Below are 16,261 nucleotides of genomic sequence, written 5' to 3'. Positions count from 1 at the left end.
AAAATACTCTTATCATATTATCTTTTGAATATATTCTTTGGTAACAAATCTTCATTCCTTGAGAGATATATTTTATTTTAGATTAATTCTTGCTAAAATAGAGTCACACTTCTATCCCCAATGGACAATAAAGTTAATTTTTGTGACCAGATATATTTTTTTCTTAGTTCTTGGGGTGGGGTGGGGTGGGGGAAGCGATGGTATACCTTGTTCACAATGTAGGCTGATGGTTCAGAGGGTGAGTTTTGGAGCCAGAGTCCTAGATTGGAATGTTGGGTCTATTACTTACTAGCAGGGGTAACTTTAGGTGAGTCATGTAATTTCTCTGTCTTGGTTTTCTCATCTGTATTTTAAGAGTGATAATACAATATAAAGTTATAGTAAAGGTTGTCTAAGGAGGAGCATATTCTTTAGCTGGCTGTGAATAAAATATGGTGCTTTAATGGAGGGAAGAACAAGAGGGAAAAACATTCCAAGAATAAATAATAAATGAATTATTAATAGTACTGTTATTTAAAAAGCAATTGTGCTTTTTAAGGTCTTTTAGTTTCATTATTTTTACTAAGATTTTCATCCCCTCAGTGTTGATCTCAGCTGACTATGAGGAGCAAAGCTATTCCATAATATAACAGAAACCAAAATTTGGGTCAGCTTTGTTTACCACTGAATCCTCATTGCCTAGCAGAATGTCTGGCAAATAGTAGGTTCTCAAGAAAGACTTTTTGAACAAATGAAGGAGTTACGTATACCAAAAAATTTTAGAGGAACTTCAGCAACTTCCTGCCCAAACAACTTTCCCCTTCTTCCTGTCCTTATGCTCTTTTCTAAGTCCCTGAACATGTTACTCTACTTCTTTCGTAGACGTAACACATTAATCTGTTGTCCTTTTCTGATAGTTTGTGACTGCTTGAATGTTCGTGAGCTCAGGTTTTTGTTCTTAGCCATTATATGCCAGAGTCAGAACCAGAACCTCCATCAGTCTTTAACCCTGTTCTACCCCACCTTGGGTAGCCAGCCTCATTATATCTGCTGTCGTTCTTTTTATGTTAGTTTTACAAATACAGTTGACCCTCTCCTCACAAAGTCACCAATGAAAGGAAATTGGATTTTTTTAGCCTAAATAATCAGTATTCTGTATCTCAGGATCATGTACGCTCACAACTTGGGGAAATCTGAAAAAAAAATTATCATTTTGCTATTTAATTTGCTGCATTGTCAAACGTTATAAATGTCCTCATTAACCATAATTTGTTATCTGAGATCTCACAAACTCAGGATACCAAAAATCATCATCATACAAAAAGATTCACTTATTTTGTATATATTTAGACCCTGCTCAAACCTTCCTTTACGTTCAATACTACCTCTTTCTCATGTCAGTGTTTGGAGGATTGGTATATCTTTGCATATTGTACGTTTGTTTTCCATTTCATTCATTTCTACTGTCTTGTTTCCTTCTACATTCTATGAATTTATTCTCTTAGTATTTATTAACTTAGATGCTTGGCTTATTAATTTTTAGCCTTCTCAATATAAGCACTTAAATTACTCCTTTAAAAGCAACATTTAAATTACTTCCTTAACAGCAATTCGCAAGTTTTTTTTTAAGTAATGATTTTATTAATAAATATACATCCATATGATGAGGTAGATAAAAATCATGAATACTACTCCATTCCATACACATAACTGCACACAAGTAACTCAAGTTCATGGACAGAAAAACATATACAGTATTTATTCAGACTTACAGCAGAGGACAGCTTGCTTACATTAGTTAATTTGTAATTATTTTCTCCATAATTATCTCTGGAAAAAGGATATTGTGAAAATTTAAAGAATCAAAGCGGTGTGATCTATAAATCACACACTTGATTTACTATATCATTAAAATTTCTAAAAAAATTAAATACTTGTATATAATTCACAAGTTTTTGATATGTAATAGTTTCAATATTGTTCAATTCTGAGCATATTCTAATTTCCACTATGATTCCCTTTTTGACCCTTGAATTATTTAAAAGTATTAAACAAACAAACAAAAAAACTCATTGCCATTGAGTTGATTCCAACTCATAGTGACCTCGTAGGACAGAGTAACTGACCCCGTAGAATTTCCAACAAATGACTGGTGGATTCAAACTGTTGACCTTTTGGTTAGCAGCCAAGCTCTTAACCACTGTGCCACCAGGGATCCATTTAAAGGATTATGTGTTTACAAACATGTGAGTTTTGTTTTTTTTTTTAATTTCTGGCACTGATATATAATTCAGTCACAAGGTAAGAAAACATGATCTGATGCCAGTTTTTTGAAATTTGTCAACATTTTCTTTATCGAATCAATTTTCATAAATATTCTATATGTTCTAAAAAATAAAAAAAATTTTTTTAAAAAATATCTTCTCTAAATGTTGATTATAGTATTTTATATTTGTTCATTATATTAAGCTTGTTAATCATATTGTTTAGATTGTACCCTTACAGATTTTATTTTTAACTTTAAAAACCAAAAGAAAAACTTAGAAATTTCACAATTTCTAAGTTTAAATATGTTATTTAATTATCTCTTTATATTTAGTAGTATTTATTTTGAAAAGTATATTAGATTTAAATTTATAAAAAAATTTATATAAAACATTAAAATATTTGTAGTACATATTATTTTTTTTTTAGTACCTATTATAGAGTAGCTGATTAATTTGAACACCTGAGCGGGTGTCCTTCAGCAACAGTATTGTTTCTGTCTCATTTACTGGAATACTTGCCATCTCACTCATGTTTTTATATCTTGTGCCCCTTGCAAAATAAAGCTTACAAAGAATGACTGAATTAGAAGATATACTAATCTGACTTTCAAGAAAGTTTGGCTGTCTGAGAGAATAACAAATTAGGTCACCAAAATTGATAAATTCTCTAGAAAACTAAAGTCTAGGATGGTAAAAAAGATGTACTCAAATAATTGGTGACAGAACCATAGTCAAATCCAGTGCTTATGACTCATGTTGTTGTCTTGTTAGGAGCCCTCAAGTCAGTTCTGACTCATGGCGACCCTGTGTACAACAGAACGAAACACTGCCCAGTCCTGTGCCATCCTCACAATCGTTGCTATGTTTGAGTCCGTTGTTGTAGCCACTTCGCTGGTCCATCTTATTGAGGGTATTCCTCCTTTTTGCTGACCCTCTACTTTACCAAGCATGATGTCCTTCTCCAGGGTTGTTCCCTCCTGATAACATGTCCGAAGTACATGAGACAAAGTCTCACTGTCTTACTTCTAAGGAGCATTCTGGCTGTACTTCTTCCAAGACAGATTTTGTTCATTCTTCTGGCAGTCCATGGTATATTTGATATTCTTTGCCAACACCATAATTCAAATGCACAATTTTTCTTTGGTCTTCCTTATTCATTGTCCACCTTTCACATACCTGTGAGGCAATTGAAAGCACCATGGCTTGGGTCAGGCACACCTTAGTCCCCAAAGTGACATCTTTGCTTTTAAACACTTTAAAAAGGTCATTTGCAACAGATTTGCCCAGTGCAATAAGTCCTTTGATTCCCTGACTGCTGCTTCCAAGGTCATTGTGGATCCACGTAAAATGAAATCCTTAACAACTTCAGTATTTTCCCTTTTATCATGATGTTGCTTTTTGGACCAGTTATGAGGATTGTTGTTTTTGTTATGCCGAGCTGTAATCCATGCCGAAGGCTGTAGTATTTGATCTTCATCAGTAAGTGCTTCAAGTTCTCCTTGCTTTCAGCAAGCAAGATTGTGTCATGTGCACATCACAGGTTATTAATGAGTCTTCCTCCAATCCTGATGATTCCTTCTTCTCCATATACCCCAGCTTTTTGGATTATTTGCTCAGCATACAGATTGAATAAGTATGGTGAAAGAATACAACCTGATGGATGCGTTTCCTGATTTTAAACCAGGCAATATCCCCTCGTTCAAACGACTGCCCCTTGGTCTATGTACAGGTTCTGCGTGAACACAATTAAGTGTTCTAGAATTCCCATTTTTTGCAATGTTATCCATAATTTGATATGATCCACACAGTTGAATGCCTTTGCATAGTCAGTTAACACAGGTAAGCATCTGTCTGTTATTCTCTGATTTCAACCAACATCCATTTGACATCAGCAGTATTGCTCAGTTCATGCCCTCTCCTGAATCAAACTTGAATTTCTGGCAGTTCCCTGTCGATGTACTGCAGCAGCTGCTTTTGAATGATCTTCACCAGTATTTTACTGTGTGTGATACTGCTGATGTTTGATAATTTCTGCTTTCTGTTGGATCACCTTTCTTTGCAAAGGGCACAAAATTTGGATTGTCCAGTTAGTTGGCCAGGTAGCTGTCTTCCAAATTTCTTGGCATAGATGAGTGAGCACTTCCAGCATTGCATCCATTTGTTGAAATATCTCAATTGGTATTCCATCAATTTCTGAAGCCTTGTTTTTCACCAGTGCCTTCAATGCAGCTTGGACTTCCTTCAGTACCATCGTTTCTTGATCATATGCTACCTCCTGAAATGGCTGAATGTCAACTAATTTTCTTTTGTTACAGTGACTCTGTGTATTCCTTCCATCTTCTTTTGATGCTTCCTGCCTTGTTCAATATTTTGCCTATAGAATCCATCAATATTGCAAATCAAGTCTGGAATTTTTTCTTCAGTTCTTTCAGCTTGAGAAATGCTGAGTGTGTTCTTCCTGTTTGTTTTTATAATTCCAGGTCTTTGTACAATTCGTTAGAGTACTTTCCCTTGTCTTCTTGAGCCACCTTTGAAATTTTCTGTTCAGTTCCTTTACTTCATCATTTCTTCCATTCGCTCAAGCTGCTGTCCATTCAAGAGCAAGTTTCAGAATCTATTCTGACATCCTTTTTGGTCATTTCTTTCTTTCCTGTCTTTTTAATGACTTCTTCATATATGATGTCCTTAGTGTCATCCCACGACTCATCTGGTCTTTGGTCATCAGTGTTCAGCACATCAAGTATGTTCTTGAGATGGTCTAAATTCAGGTGGTATATGCTCAACATGGTACTTTGACTTGACATGCGCTTGTTTTAGTTTTCTTTAGCTTCAGCATGAACTTGCATATGAGCTGTTGATGGTCTGTTCCACAGTCAGCCCTTGGCCTTGTTCTGACTGATAATATTGAGCTTCTCCATTGTCTCTTTCTACAGATGTAGTCAATTTGATTCATGTGTATTCCATCTGGCAAGGTCCATGTGTATTTTTGTTGTTAGGTTTGGTCGAGTCAGTTCCGAGTCATAACGACCCTGTGCACAACAGAGCGAAACACTGCCCAGTCCTGCGCCATCCTTACAGTCATCGCTATGCTTGAGCTCATTGTTGCAGCCACTGTGTCAGTCCACCTTGTTGAGGGTCTTCCTCTTTTCCGATGACCCTGTCTGTGCTTTGCCAAGCATGATGTCCTTCTCCAGGGACTGATCCCTCTTGACGACATGTTCAAAGTATGTAAGACGCCGTCTCACCATCCTTGCTTCTAAGGAGCATTCTGGTTGTACTTCTTCTAAGACAGATTTGTTCGTCCTTTTGGCAGTCCATGGTATGTTCAATATTCTTCACCAACACCATAATTCAAAGGTGTCAATTCTTCGGTCTTCCTTATTCATTGTGCATCTTTCACAAGCATATGATGGGATTGGAAATACCATGGCTTGGGTCAGATGCACCTTAGTCTTCAAGGTGACATCCCTGCTTTCCAACACTTTAAAGAGGTCCTTTGCAGCAGATTTACCCAATGCAATGTGTCATTTGATTTCTTGACTGCTGCTTCCAAGGCTGTTGATTGTGGATCCAAGTAGAATGAAATCCTTGACAACTTCAATCTTTTCTCCATTTATCATGATGTTGCTCATTGGTCCAGTCGTGAGGATTTTTGTTTTCTTTATGTTGAGGTGTAATCCACCCTGAAGGCTGTGGTCTTTGATGTTCATTAGTAAAAGCTTCAAGTCCTCTTCACTTTCAGCAAGCAAGGTTTTGTCATCTGCATAACACAGGTTGTTAATGAGTTTTCCTCCAATCCTGATGCCCTGTTCTTCTTCATATGGTCCAGCTTTTTGTATTATTTTCTCGGCGTACAGATTGAATAGGTGTATGGTGAAAGGATACAACCTTGACACACACCTTTCCTGACTTTAAACCATGCAGTATCCCTTTGTTCTGTCCAAACAACTGCCTCTTGATCTATGTAAAGGTTTCTCATTCCCATTCTTAACAATGTTATCCATAATTTATTATGATCCACACAGTCAAATGCCTTTGCGTAGTCAATAAAACACAGGTAAACATCCTTCTGGTATTCTCTGCTTTCAGCCAGGATCCATCTGACATCAGCAATGTCCCTGGTTCCACATCCTCTTCTGAAACCGGCCTGAATTTCTGGCAGTTCCCTGTCGATATACTACTGCAGCCGTTTTTGAATGATCTTCAGCAGAATTTTGCTTGCGTGTGATATTAATGATTTTGTTCTATAATTTCCGCATTCGGTTGGATCACCTTTCTTGGGAATAGGCATAAATATGGATCTCTTCCAGTCAGTTGGCCAGGAAGCTGCCTTCCATATTTCTTGGCATAGACAAGCGAGCATCCCCAGCGCTGCATCTGTTTGAAAACATCTCAATTGATATTCCATCAATTCCTGGAGCCTTGTTTTTCACCAGTGCCTTCAGAGCAGCTTGGACTTCTTCCTTCAGTACCATCAGTTCCTTATCATATGCCACCTCTTGAAATGGTTGAACATATAATCCAGGTCCACAGTACTTACCTGCAATTCTAAAATTCCAAAAGCCTTAAAACTAACAATTTTTGTAACTTAGATTTTGGCAAAACTTGAATATGAAACCATTTGTACTTTTAATTTACCGCACAAATATTCGTATTCTTCGCCATAGAAGTATTAATGTGGTTCGTTTCAGGAATATTAGGGAGCACAGGTGGCGCATTGGGTAAGAGCTGGGCTGCAAACCAAAAGGTCGGCAGTTCGAATCTACCTGCTGCTCCTTAGAAACCCTGTGGCATAGTTCTCTGTCCTTTAGGGTCACCATGAGTTGGAATTGACTTGACAGCAACGGGTTTGGTTAGTAATATATGCAATATTTGTTGCTTTTCTGAAGTCTGAAAAATATCAAATTCGAAATTGGTGCGCGTGCAGTCAATAGGATATAATAGCAGATGCTTTTATTTTAAATTGTCTTATATGCCCTCATTTTTTTCTTTTAAAAATTATTGTAGATTTTTTAACTTCTAGTTTTTCAAATAATGATGGGAACTACATAGTACTGTATTATTTTATTAGTGTAACTAAAGCTTGATATACTCAATGGTTGAAAATAAAATATTAACAATTTTCAAAGTAATTATTATAGGGATTTTTAGAATTGTGACTTAATTTTATGTATTAGGAAGAGGATCCAAAAACTGATGAGTATACCAATACTAATATGGGCAGAGGACTTGATGAAACAAATGAGAAGAGATAACCCGCATATTGCTAATGTTTCTAAAACTATGAAAAAAATGTTCAATGTTGTATAATAATCTTTAACAAATAGAGAGCAAAATGAGATACCATTCTCCCCCAAATAAACAAATATTTGGATGCCCCCCCCAAAAAAACTGCTCTCATAGGTTGCTTATGGAAAGAAATTTTTACAAAAATATCAGAAGCCTTTAGAGAGTTCATATCCTTTGACGAAAATTATGCCACATCTTGAATTTATGCTAAAGAAATATCTAAGATGTACTGCAAAAATACGTATGTGGATATTCATCACTGCTTTGTTTTATTAAGAGCAACTAAAATATCCATGAATATGGATTTGTAAGATATTATATAGCCCTTTAATGGAATAAAAATCATATTATAAAAGAATATATAATAGCTTTAGAAAATATTCAAAGTATATTTTAAGTGAAAAATGCCAGTTAGAAAATAGTTTGTGTAGTATGAGCCCCATCCTCTTTATACCCACATATCTATATATGTGTGCTTAGTTGTGTGCTCATATTTTTCTGTATTTTTCAGATTTTCTGTAGTGCATATGTTCACATTAGGGAATTTTAAATATTTGATATTTTCTGGCTTATATACACTCATCTAAATTTATTCACGTAAACCTACGTGAAAAAAAATATACACACACCACAAAGTGAGAATCCTCAATAATAAAAAATGAAGGAAATATTATGAGAAATTCCTGCTGTCCAGAAATGATGGTACCTATATAGCTAAATGAAAATTAAGTAATTTTGTTTATGGCCTTCATTTCAATTTATCAAACACTATTTTAGCAGAAAATATCAATACTTCTTGAGAAGTGTTGTATTACTTTTTCAGAATTTTAACTTTCTTTCTCTTTATCTAAAATTTGTTAGGTACCTGAATACTATTTTAGTAAAAGAAAAGTGCCTCCTTTCTCTCTAGATCACTCATTTCAAGGAGTAGCACACAGGGTAGAATTTTTACCTCATTCATGGTGTTCAGCACTCAACATCTTAGCCTGGCAGGAGGACCAAACTAGCTGTAAATCTTACCACCCAGACCACACTTGATTATTGTATGATGGGAAAATTAAACGGGAATAAACTACCTAGAGCTTTAGGGTTTTCTTGGAAGAATAAACACAAGTTAGAAGTCTTAGGTGGATAGTGCAAAGTACAGGAAGGCAATCAATCATGTAAACATCAAATGAAAGGTTGGTAAGGAAGCCATTGGAGTCTGTCAGGCGCTCCCTGCAATAAATTGCTTATTCCATTTCTTTTCCCTTTCACTCAGTTTAGAAAAGTGAATTCTGTGGAACTACTAACAGATCCCAAAGACTTTGTAAGTTCTTACGCCTGTTTAAAGATATGCTTTGAACAGAATGAGCTCCAACCCATTGAATAGGATTTTTAGTTTACATAAAATGAGCACAAATAAATATGTCATATTCCATATTTCCCTGACTTTTTTCCTTTTACCACAAACAGGAAACTGTTAAGGCAGCAATAATAGAAGAGCAGAAGCGAAGTGAAAAGGCTGTGGAAGAGGCAGTGAAAAGAACAAGAGATGAATTGATAGAGTATGTAAAAGAACAGAAGAGGGTAAGTATCACCTGAAGTGTTTTAATTTGTGCTTTCATGAGCTCAAGCAGTGGCTTCCATACAATAACATGATATTTCGAAATACTTAAAATGTCCTTTGTCTTCTAATTTAGAAATCTCCATCTAAGGTTATTTTTCCAATATAGTTATATATATTCTAATAGTTACGTCTATTAACCATAAATCCCATCTGTCAACAAAAAACCAACTCTGAATAATTTGTTGCTTACTCCTCGAAATGACTTTATACTCATGAAGAATGTAGACAGTTCTAGATTTTTAGTTTTTTGGCATGAGGTTTTTAATTTCTTGTAATATAACATTTTTAGAAATTTATGTGAACTCTTTAGCTTTCTATGTTCACACACTGAGATTCTAATGGACTTCATAGCAAATTAAGGCTCTTCTGGCATAGTTCCTTTTCAAAAACATAATTCAGAATGTGCTTGTCCGAATTCAGTGTGTATACTGAATCTTTGCAGAAGAAATAGCATTTCAATACAATGTAGTTTTATTAATGCATGAGTCTGACCAGTGGCTAAAAATGGATCACGCTTTGTTTGTTCACTTTTTCAACAACAAATCTTTAGTCTTCTTAAGTAATATCTAAGGTAAGAAACACTAAGATGCAAAGTACAAAGATTACTGTTAGAGTTATTTTTATGTAATCCCCATAATAAATACAACATATAGGATGTATAATATTTAATAATAATAATAAGTGTAAACTATATATTATACTACAGCTATTTTTTTATATGATATATATGTCATGTGTATTGTATATACTTTATATTACAGTAAACATATTAATAAAACAGTGTTTGCATGAGAAAATTTGACCTATGATATCTACACTTACTTAACTGGTGTTGAAAATGATGAAATAAATAGAAAATATAAGATAGTATCCTGAGGTTGACAGTGAAGTAGCAGGTAGAAGTGTAGTAAAAGTGCATGACACTACTTTAGTTAGATATGCTCAACTTGAAGTCAAATTTGGTCTGATATAAAGGAAATTCTTACTCCTCAATGGCTACCATTAGGTTACAACAAAGAAAAACTAGTCAGCAGAGCAAATTGTGAAGTAGACTTTCCAGATATTCATATGAGCATTTTGTGTGAGATTTAAACTTTGTGCATCTTATCTCAAAAAAAAAAAGGTGTTCTTAGAAGTAGTTTCCTGATAGAGCCCTAAACTTCTAAAGAGAAAATTTTCAGCTAAAAATGGTCAGATTGCTTTTCAGGAAGTAATATGTTCTCAGAAGCCTATTTTCATTTGTACCCAAAAAGTGTTTATTTTATATTATTTGGCTCAAAAATAGTCATGCAACAAAGGAATTATAGATGCTTTCCATGTACATACAGAAATTGCAATAATGAAAAAATATTGACTCAAAGTAAATTAAGGCTTTGTGGGTATATCCTTTTTTAATCATTTTCTTGATAATATGTAGCCAATCCTTCTTTGAGTTCTAAATCTGGACAAGAGATTATATAACAAAGTAAATCCATTTATAAGATTATTTTAGACTAATATTCCTTTTATGTGGGAGATTTTTCTTAAAGAAAAAAAGAGTTTTAAAAATTATATCACTTTCCCATCAAAGGGAGTTATGTGGCCCTAATAAGAAATATTTAAAATGAGGGTAAGAAATGCCTTTATAGGAGTTATCTGGTCCCTGTGTGAGATAAATTTGCTCTTGAAGAAAACCGACAATGAACTCCGTCATCTACTGTGCGAGTTTTTGCAGGTTATATTAGGAGAACAGTATTCCTTTCTTTTTGGACAGGTAAACCAGTTATCACATGTAGAGGTGTTCATTAAATAACAACAACGAAATCATGACAGCTTTAAATTCATTTGAATTAAAGTTCTACTTCTCCGTACTTGTTTTCTTATATGTAAAAGAGAATTTAGTACTTACCTTACAGAGTTATGAGTTAATTCATGTAATAAAATAGAACAGCAATACGAAACCAAATCAAATCCATTGCCATCTAATGGATTCCAACTCATAGAGACCCTATAGGACAGAACAGAACTGCTTCATACGGTTTCCAAGGCTGTTTTTTATGGAAACAGACTGGGACATCCTTCTCTGGGTTTGAACCACTGACCTTTTGGTTAGCGGCCAAGCACTTAACCACTACGCCACCAGTATTCTTAGAACAGCAGTAGTAAGGACTAAGTAAATATGTGCTATGATTATTATCTTCACCATCATTACAAAAAAACAAACAAACCCTTAAAACTTCTAGTAATATTATTTTGACTAATTAAAAATTTGCTTTTTAGATTAGTATTTTGCTCCCTCTGAAATTTACAGTGTGAATTCTAATAGTCCATTCTATTCCTGTTAACTAGATTCAAAAAAGATTAAAACTGATTTAATCAGCATACTAGTAGGAAATTTAACACTTCCGGTTTGGGATTTGACAGTTCTTTTAAGTAACACATATTGTCAAATACTTTTAATATTTAAATGTTTTTATTTTTCCAAACAGAAAAGCTATTTATAAAGAAACTATAGATAACACCTGAAATTAAAGCATCAACTAATTACTAGACCTCTTTATGTAACTTTTTAAAAATTAAAATCCTCTATGCTCTTCTTTATAAAAATGTATTTCATCGTTTCAAGTCAATTTTTATGAATATCTTGCTGTTTGGAAATTTTTCACAAAAAATAAGACATCTGAGGGATTATAAAATAATACTTAGAAGAAACAAAAGTTTTTAGCAAATTCATAATCTTCTTGTCTCTTTCCAAAAGACTAAATTAGGGCAACTCATCTCTGCTTCTTCCTTTGTAAGATGGATTTCTGTTTGCATCATAGAACACTTTTCCAGAACAAAAATTTTCCTTTTTCCGCTCCAGCTCTTTTAAACTAGAGAGTCAACTTGAGATTTTCAACATTAGACACCTCAAAAGCCCTATAGACATCGGTTCCAACTGGGCTTACATTCCAGTCCATGAAGCAATCTTCTTCCCATCTTGAAGTTTTCGGAAGTCTTTGATGGGAGAAGTCTAAATGTTATATTATTTCCTGTCCTTGTGTCTTTTGTCCTACACAGTCTTTCCTTTGACATCACCTTATTCTTACCAAGTTCACTAAAAGGCTTAGATGAAGATCCTTTTTTCTTACATCTTTTCCTTCAGTCTTTCACTTTTAAAAGACAAGTACAGAATGAAAAATCCAGAATGCTTAGCTTTTCAAATTACTGACAACTTATCCTGTAATATGAAATCAAAACTCTGTAAAGGTTAACACTGCTTTTATGTGTATCTGAAATCAAGAACCTTTTAATCAGCCGTCAGATCCTGTTGAATACTAGAATTTGTATTTGTTTCAGTTGGTTATCTCTGACAGTTTCTGAGGATGACTTTTTCCACTGACATTCTCAATATTTATTATATCATGTATTTAATTTTCTGGAGGTTTTAAGTAATCACTGGGTTTTATGTTGCATGCAGCATAAATTGTACTATATTAACATACTATCATTAGAGAGTTGTAAAAAACACATGTGTCTGGTAGAACCATTTTGCCATCCAACAAAGTAGTACGTTTGATTGCAAAAAAAAAAAAAAAATGAGGCCAACATGAAGCTTTTATTTCATTTAAACATTGTAACATGTTAGAAAATAAAGGCTTTATGTAAATTATGTGTTAGGGTCAATTTATTAAAATATTATTTAATAAATATCTATAATTATTTATGGCCTGTGTTTTGAGCCCTTACCACATTCCTGGCACTGTTTAATCTGCACAATTCTATTTGGTCATTACCATTATCATCACTTTTTTATAGAGAAGGAAACTGTTAAATAACTATGTTATACCATGATACCTAAACCCACTGCTGTCAATTCCGACTCATAGTGATTTTATAGGACAGAGTAGAACTGCCCCACAGGGTTTCCAAGGCTGTAATCTTTACAGAAGACCACCACATTTTTCATCCACGGTGTGGCTGGTGGGTTCGAAGCGATGGCCTTTCATTTAGCAGCTGAGTGCTTTAACCACTGTACCACCATGGTACTGAGTATAGTCTTAATTCAGATCCTATGACAAATAAAAAAAAAATGACTTCCGTAGATAAGAAGATAAATTATGCTATGGCCAACAAAAATTAATTTCTCACGGTCTTCTGAGAAAGTAGTTTTACTTTTAAATACCATATGTATCACTAAATTTTATCGCTAAACTTTATAAATACCCACCATTCATTTGGTCTAAACATCTTGAACAAGACAAAGGGGCAACCTATTCAAGAACTAAGTGAATCAAAATTTCCACCAAATTCTGTCTTAAGTCAAATATGAAGTGTGATACACAATATTTGTGCCATTAGAGTTATAACCAAAACTTGGTATGTAATCAAAATATCCAAACAAGGAAAGTTTTCCAAATGATTAATCAGAAAAGTAATTCAAATTAATGAGAGAAAGAGAATTATCTCAGTACCTATAAGTGTAGTGATTTGCATTAAAACTGAAAACCGAACCCATTGCTATGGAGTAGATTCTGACTCATAGTAACCCGATAGGACAGAGTACAAGTGTCCCATAGGGTTTCCAAGGAGCTGCTGATGGATTCGAACTGCTGACCTTTTGGTTAGCAGCCAAGCTCTTAACCACTGCACCACCAGGGCTCCATATTAGTCTATTGAAATTTAAATTTTGGTTTCATACTCTTTTGAGTCACTGTAAATTCTGGATAAGAGGTTACAAGCTATACAGGTCATGTGTCAAATTCAGCCTGTTGTCTGTTTTTGTAAATAACCTTGTATTCGAAGACAGCCACACCCATTCATTTATGTATTGTCTATGGCTGCTTTCACGCTACAGTAGCAGTATTTAGTAGTTGAGAGGGACCATTATAACCTAAAATCACTACCTTCTCACCCTTTACAGAAAAAGTTTGTCCACTTTTTGTCATCTAGATCATCTTGTAGGGAAAATGTCTTCCTCTCAGCCTTTTGAGATTTCTCTTCTTTCATTATGCCCCCTTGTAACCAAACAAATGAAATCTCATAGGTGCTGCTCTGGAATATATTTCTCTTTTCTCATTAATTGCCAGATAAGGTATTGTAATATGTTAGATCTCATCATTAGCACCATACACTTTATTTTAGACTAAGGGAGATTGTAGAAAAATGAGATGGGAAAGACCACATCCCTTGACACTTCCCTAGAGAGGAAGAATTTGCGGTTTATAATGACCTATGGCCCTTGGATTAGAATGAAGTGTTCCAACCCATCCCACAAGTTAAGACAGTTACACATGAGCTTGCTCTGAGGGAGGAAGTGTGAATAACATTCAGCAAGCAACAACTACTCACAGCCAAGCAGTGATTCCTAAAAAATAAAATCTCATCCAAATGTAATAAAAGATTATTTTTTTTTCCTCTTAAGAACCAGAATTATGGCCTGTGTTTTCTAAATCATCTCCAGGAAAAAAACCTTCACTTTAGAGGATCATTTTAATTTAGATCTTCAGAGAGGAGTAAGGAGCAATTATCTTCACTTCAAAGGTTTTGTGGTGAAGTCATTGTCAGAATTTCTTAATTATAAAAGGGCTCATTTAATCAAATTTAGCTGTAATATTCTTGGGTGTTTGCATCTCAAACTGTTTATTAAAAGGTAATATTTAACAAAAATGAACTATCTTATTTCCTGATCAGCTCTATAGTTACTTAAATTAAACATGCTTTCAAGACAAGTTATTTAATATATTTTTTTGGTGCCTTACTTTCTTAATGGAAAGCCCAGTGGCATAGTGGTTAAGAGCTATGGCTGCTAACCAAAAGGTCGGCAGTCCGAATCCACCAGGCACTCCTTGGAAACTCTATGGGGCAGTTCTCCTCTGTCCTATAGAGTCTCCTATGAGTTGGAATCGCCTCGATGGCAACGGGTTTGCGTTTTTGGTTTAGTTTCTTAATAATTTGGAAGTTGGACTAGCTGATCTCTGATGTCTCTTACAGTTCTAAAATTCTATTAAGGCCATAAGTAACTGATGCATCTCTTGAGGGAATACTAATTCTTAGTATAAAACTGTTCCATCATAGTAGTTATTTTATACATTAGTTTTAAAGCTTACCAGTTTTAGAGAAATGGTATTTTTCTGGCTTGTCCCAACCCCCTGCTCCGTTCTCATTCTAATTAACTAGGCTTGCTTTTACTCATCCTGGGGCAGACTATGAAGGAGCCATGATGGCACAGCAGTAAGCGCTAAGCTGCTAACCAAAAGGTCTACAGTTTGAGTCTACTGGCCGCTTCTTGGAAACCCTATGGGGTAGTTCTACTCTGTCCTATAGGGTTGCTATGAGTCGGAGTCGACTCAACAGAAGTGGGTTTTTGGTTTTGGTGTAGTCATCAGGGCAGCCTTTTCATTTTCACCCAATGGAAACTAAAATTTGGACTAGGCCGTATAGTAAAGATGTACAGCATCGTGAGAAACCAAAGGATTTGGTCTGTTTTAGAAATAGGCAAATTAACATATAAAAATTTTTATAAAGTCTGTTTTCTAGGTTTGTGATGTACCTTTTGGTTGCAGTTCTAGAATGTCTTGGTTCATGAAGCTCAGATTACTGGAGAAAGTGGGAATCAAGAGAATTTTTTTTTTTTTTCAGTTTATTGTGTTGAGTTACCCTTTAGCTACCTTTAGAAGTTAAGGAAAATAATATACATATATATAAATAAATGTGTGTATATATATCTGTGTGTGTGTGTATATATATATATATACATGTACAGACATATATATAATTGTCTGATTATGTATATATATATATACACACACACACAAGGGGAGAGAGGACCTTCATTTATTCATTAATTATTTATTAAGGGCCCACAATTACCTTCATTATGCTACTCCAGCCAAAGCAATAAAACTGTTCAGGAGGAAAGGAAAAATAAAGACATATTCCAAATTGCCCACATCCTGATCTATCTGTATTTCTATCAGCATGCATCTGTGTGTGCCCTTCCCTAGTTAATCCTAGGCTATGTACTGAGAACTTCAGTATAAATGCTTTCTCATTCAGTAAAGAAATAACAAGCACTTTTAATAGTCTTAGCGCTGTATTTGGGGCACAAAGATAAATAAGATAACCACAAAAAAGATTTACATCCTACTGTCCATAA

The 16,261-nt window shown here is 34.6% G+C and overlaps 1 protein-coding gene across 13 annotated transcripts in view; it reads left to right on the top strand.

Moving 5' to 3' along the window:
• The window catches only part of CCDC91 (coiled-coil domain containing 91), a 449,582-nt gene that overhangs the window by 382,525 nt on the left and 50,796 nt on the right, over positions 1 to 16,261 (top strand). For all 13 annotated transcript variants that reach the window (XM_023555097.2, XM_003405370.4, XM_023555080.2 and 10 more), the window contains one exon: positions 8,991 to 9,104. In XM_023555097.2, coding sequence (XP_023410865.1) covers positions 8,991 to 9,104 — 114 coding nt within the window. The remainder of the gene's footprint in view (positions 1 to 8,990; positions 9,105 to 16,261) is intronic.

This window comes from Loxodonta africana, chromosome 4 (assembly GCF_030014295.1).
Source record: "Loxodonta africana isolate mLoxAfr1 chromosome 4, mLoxAfr1.hap2, whole genome shotgun sequence".
Classification (NCBI taxonomy): Eukaryota; Metazoa; Chordata; class Mammalia; order Proboscidea; family Elephantidae; genus Loxodonta; species Loxodonta africana.
This window is presented reverse-complemented; position numbering and strand designations above follow the sequence as displayed.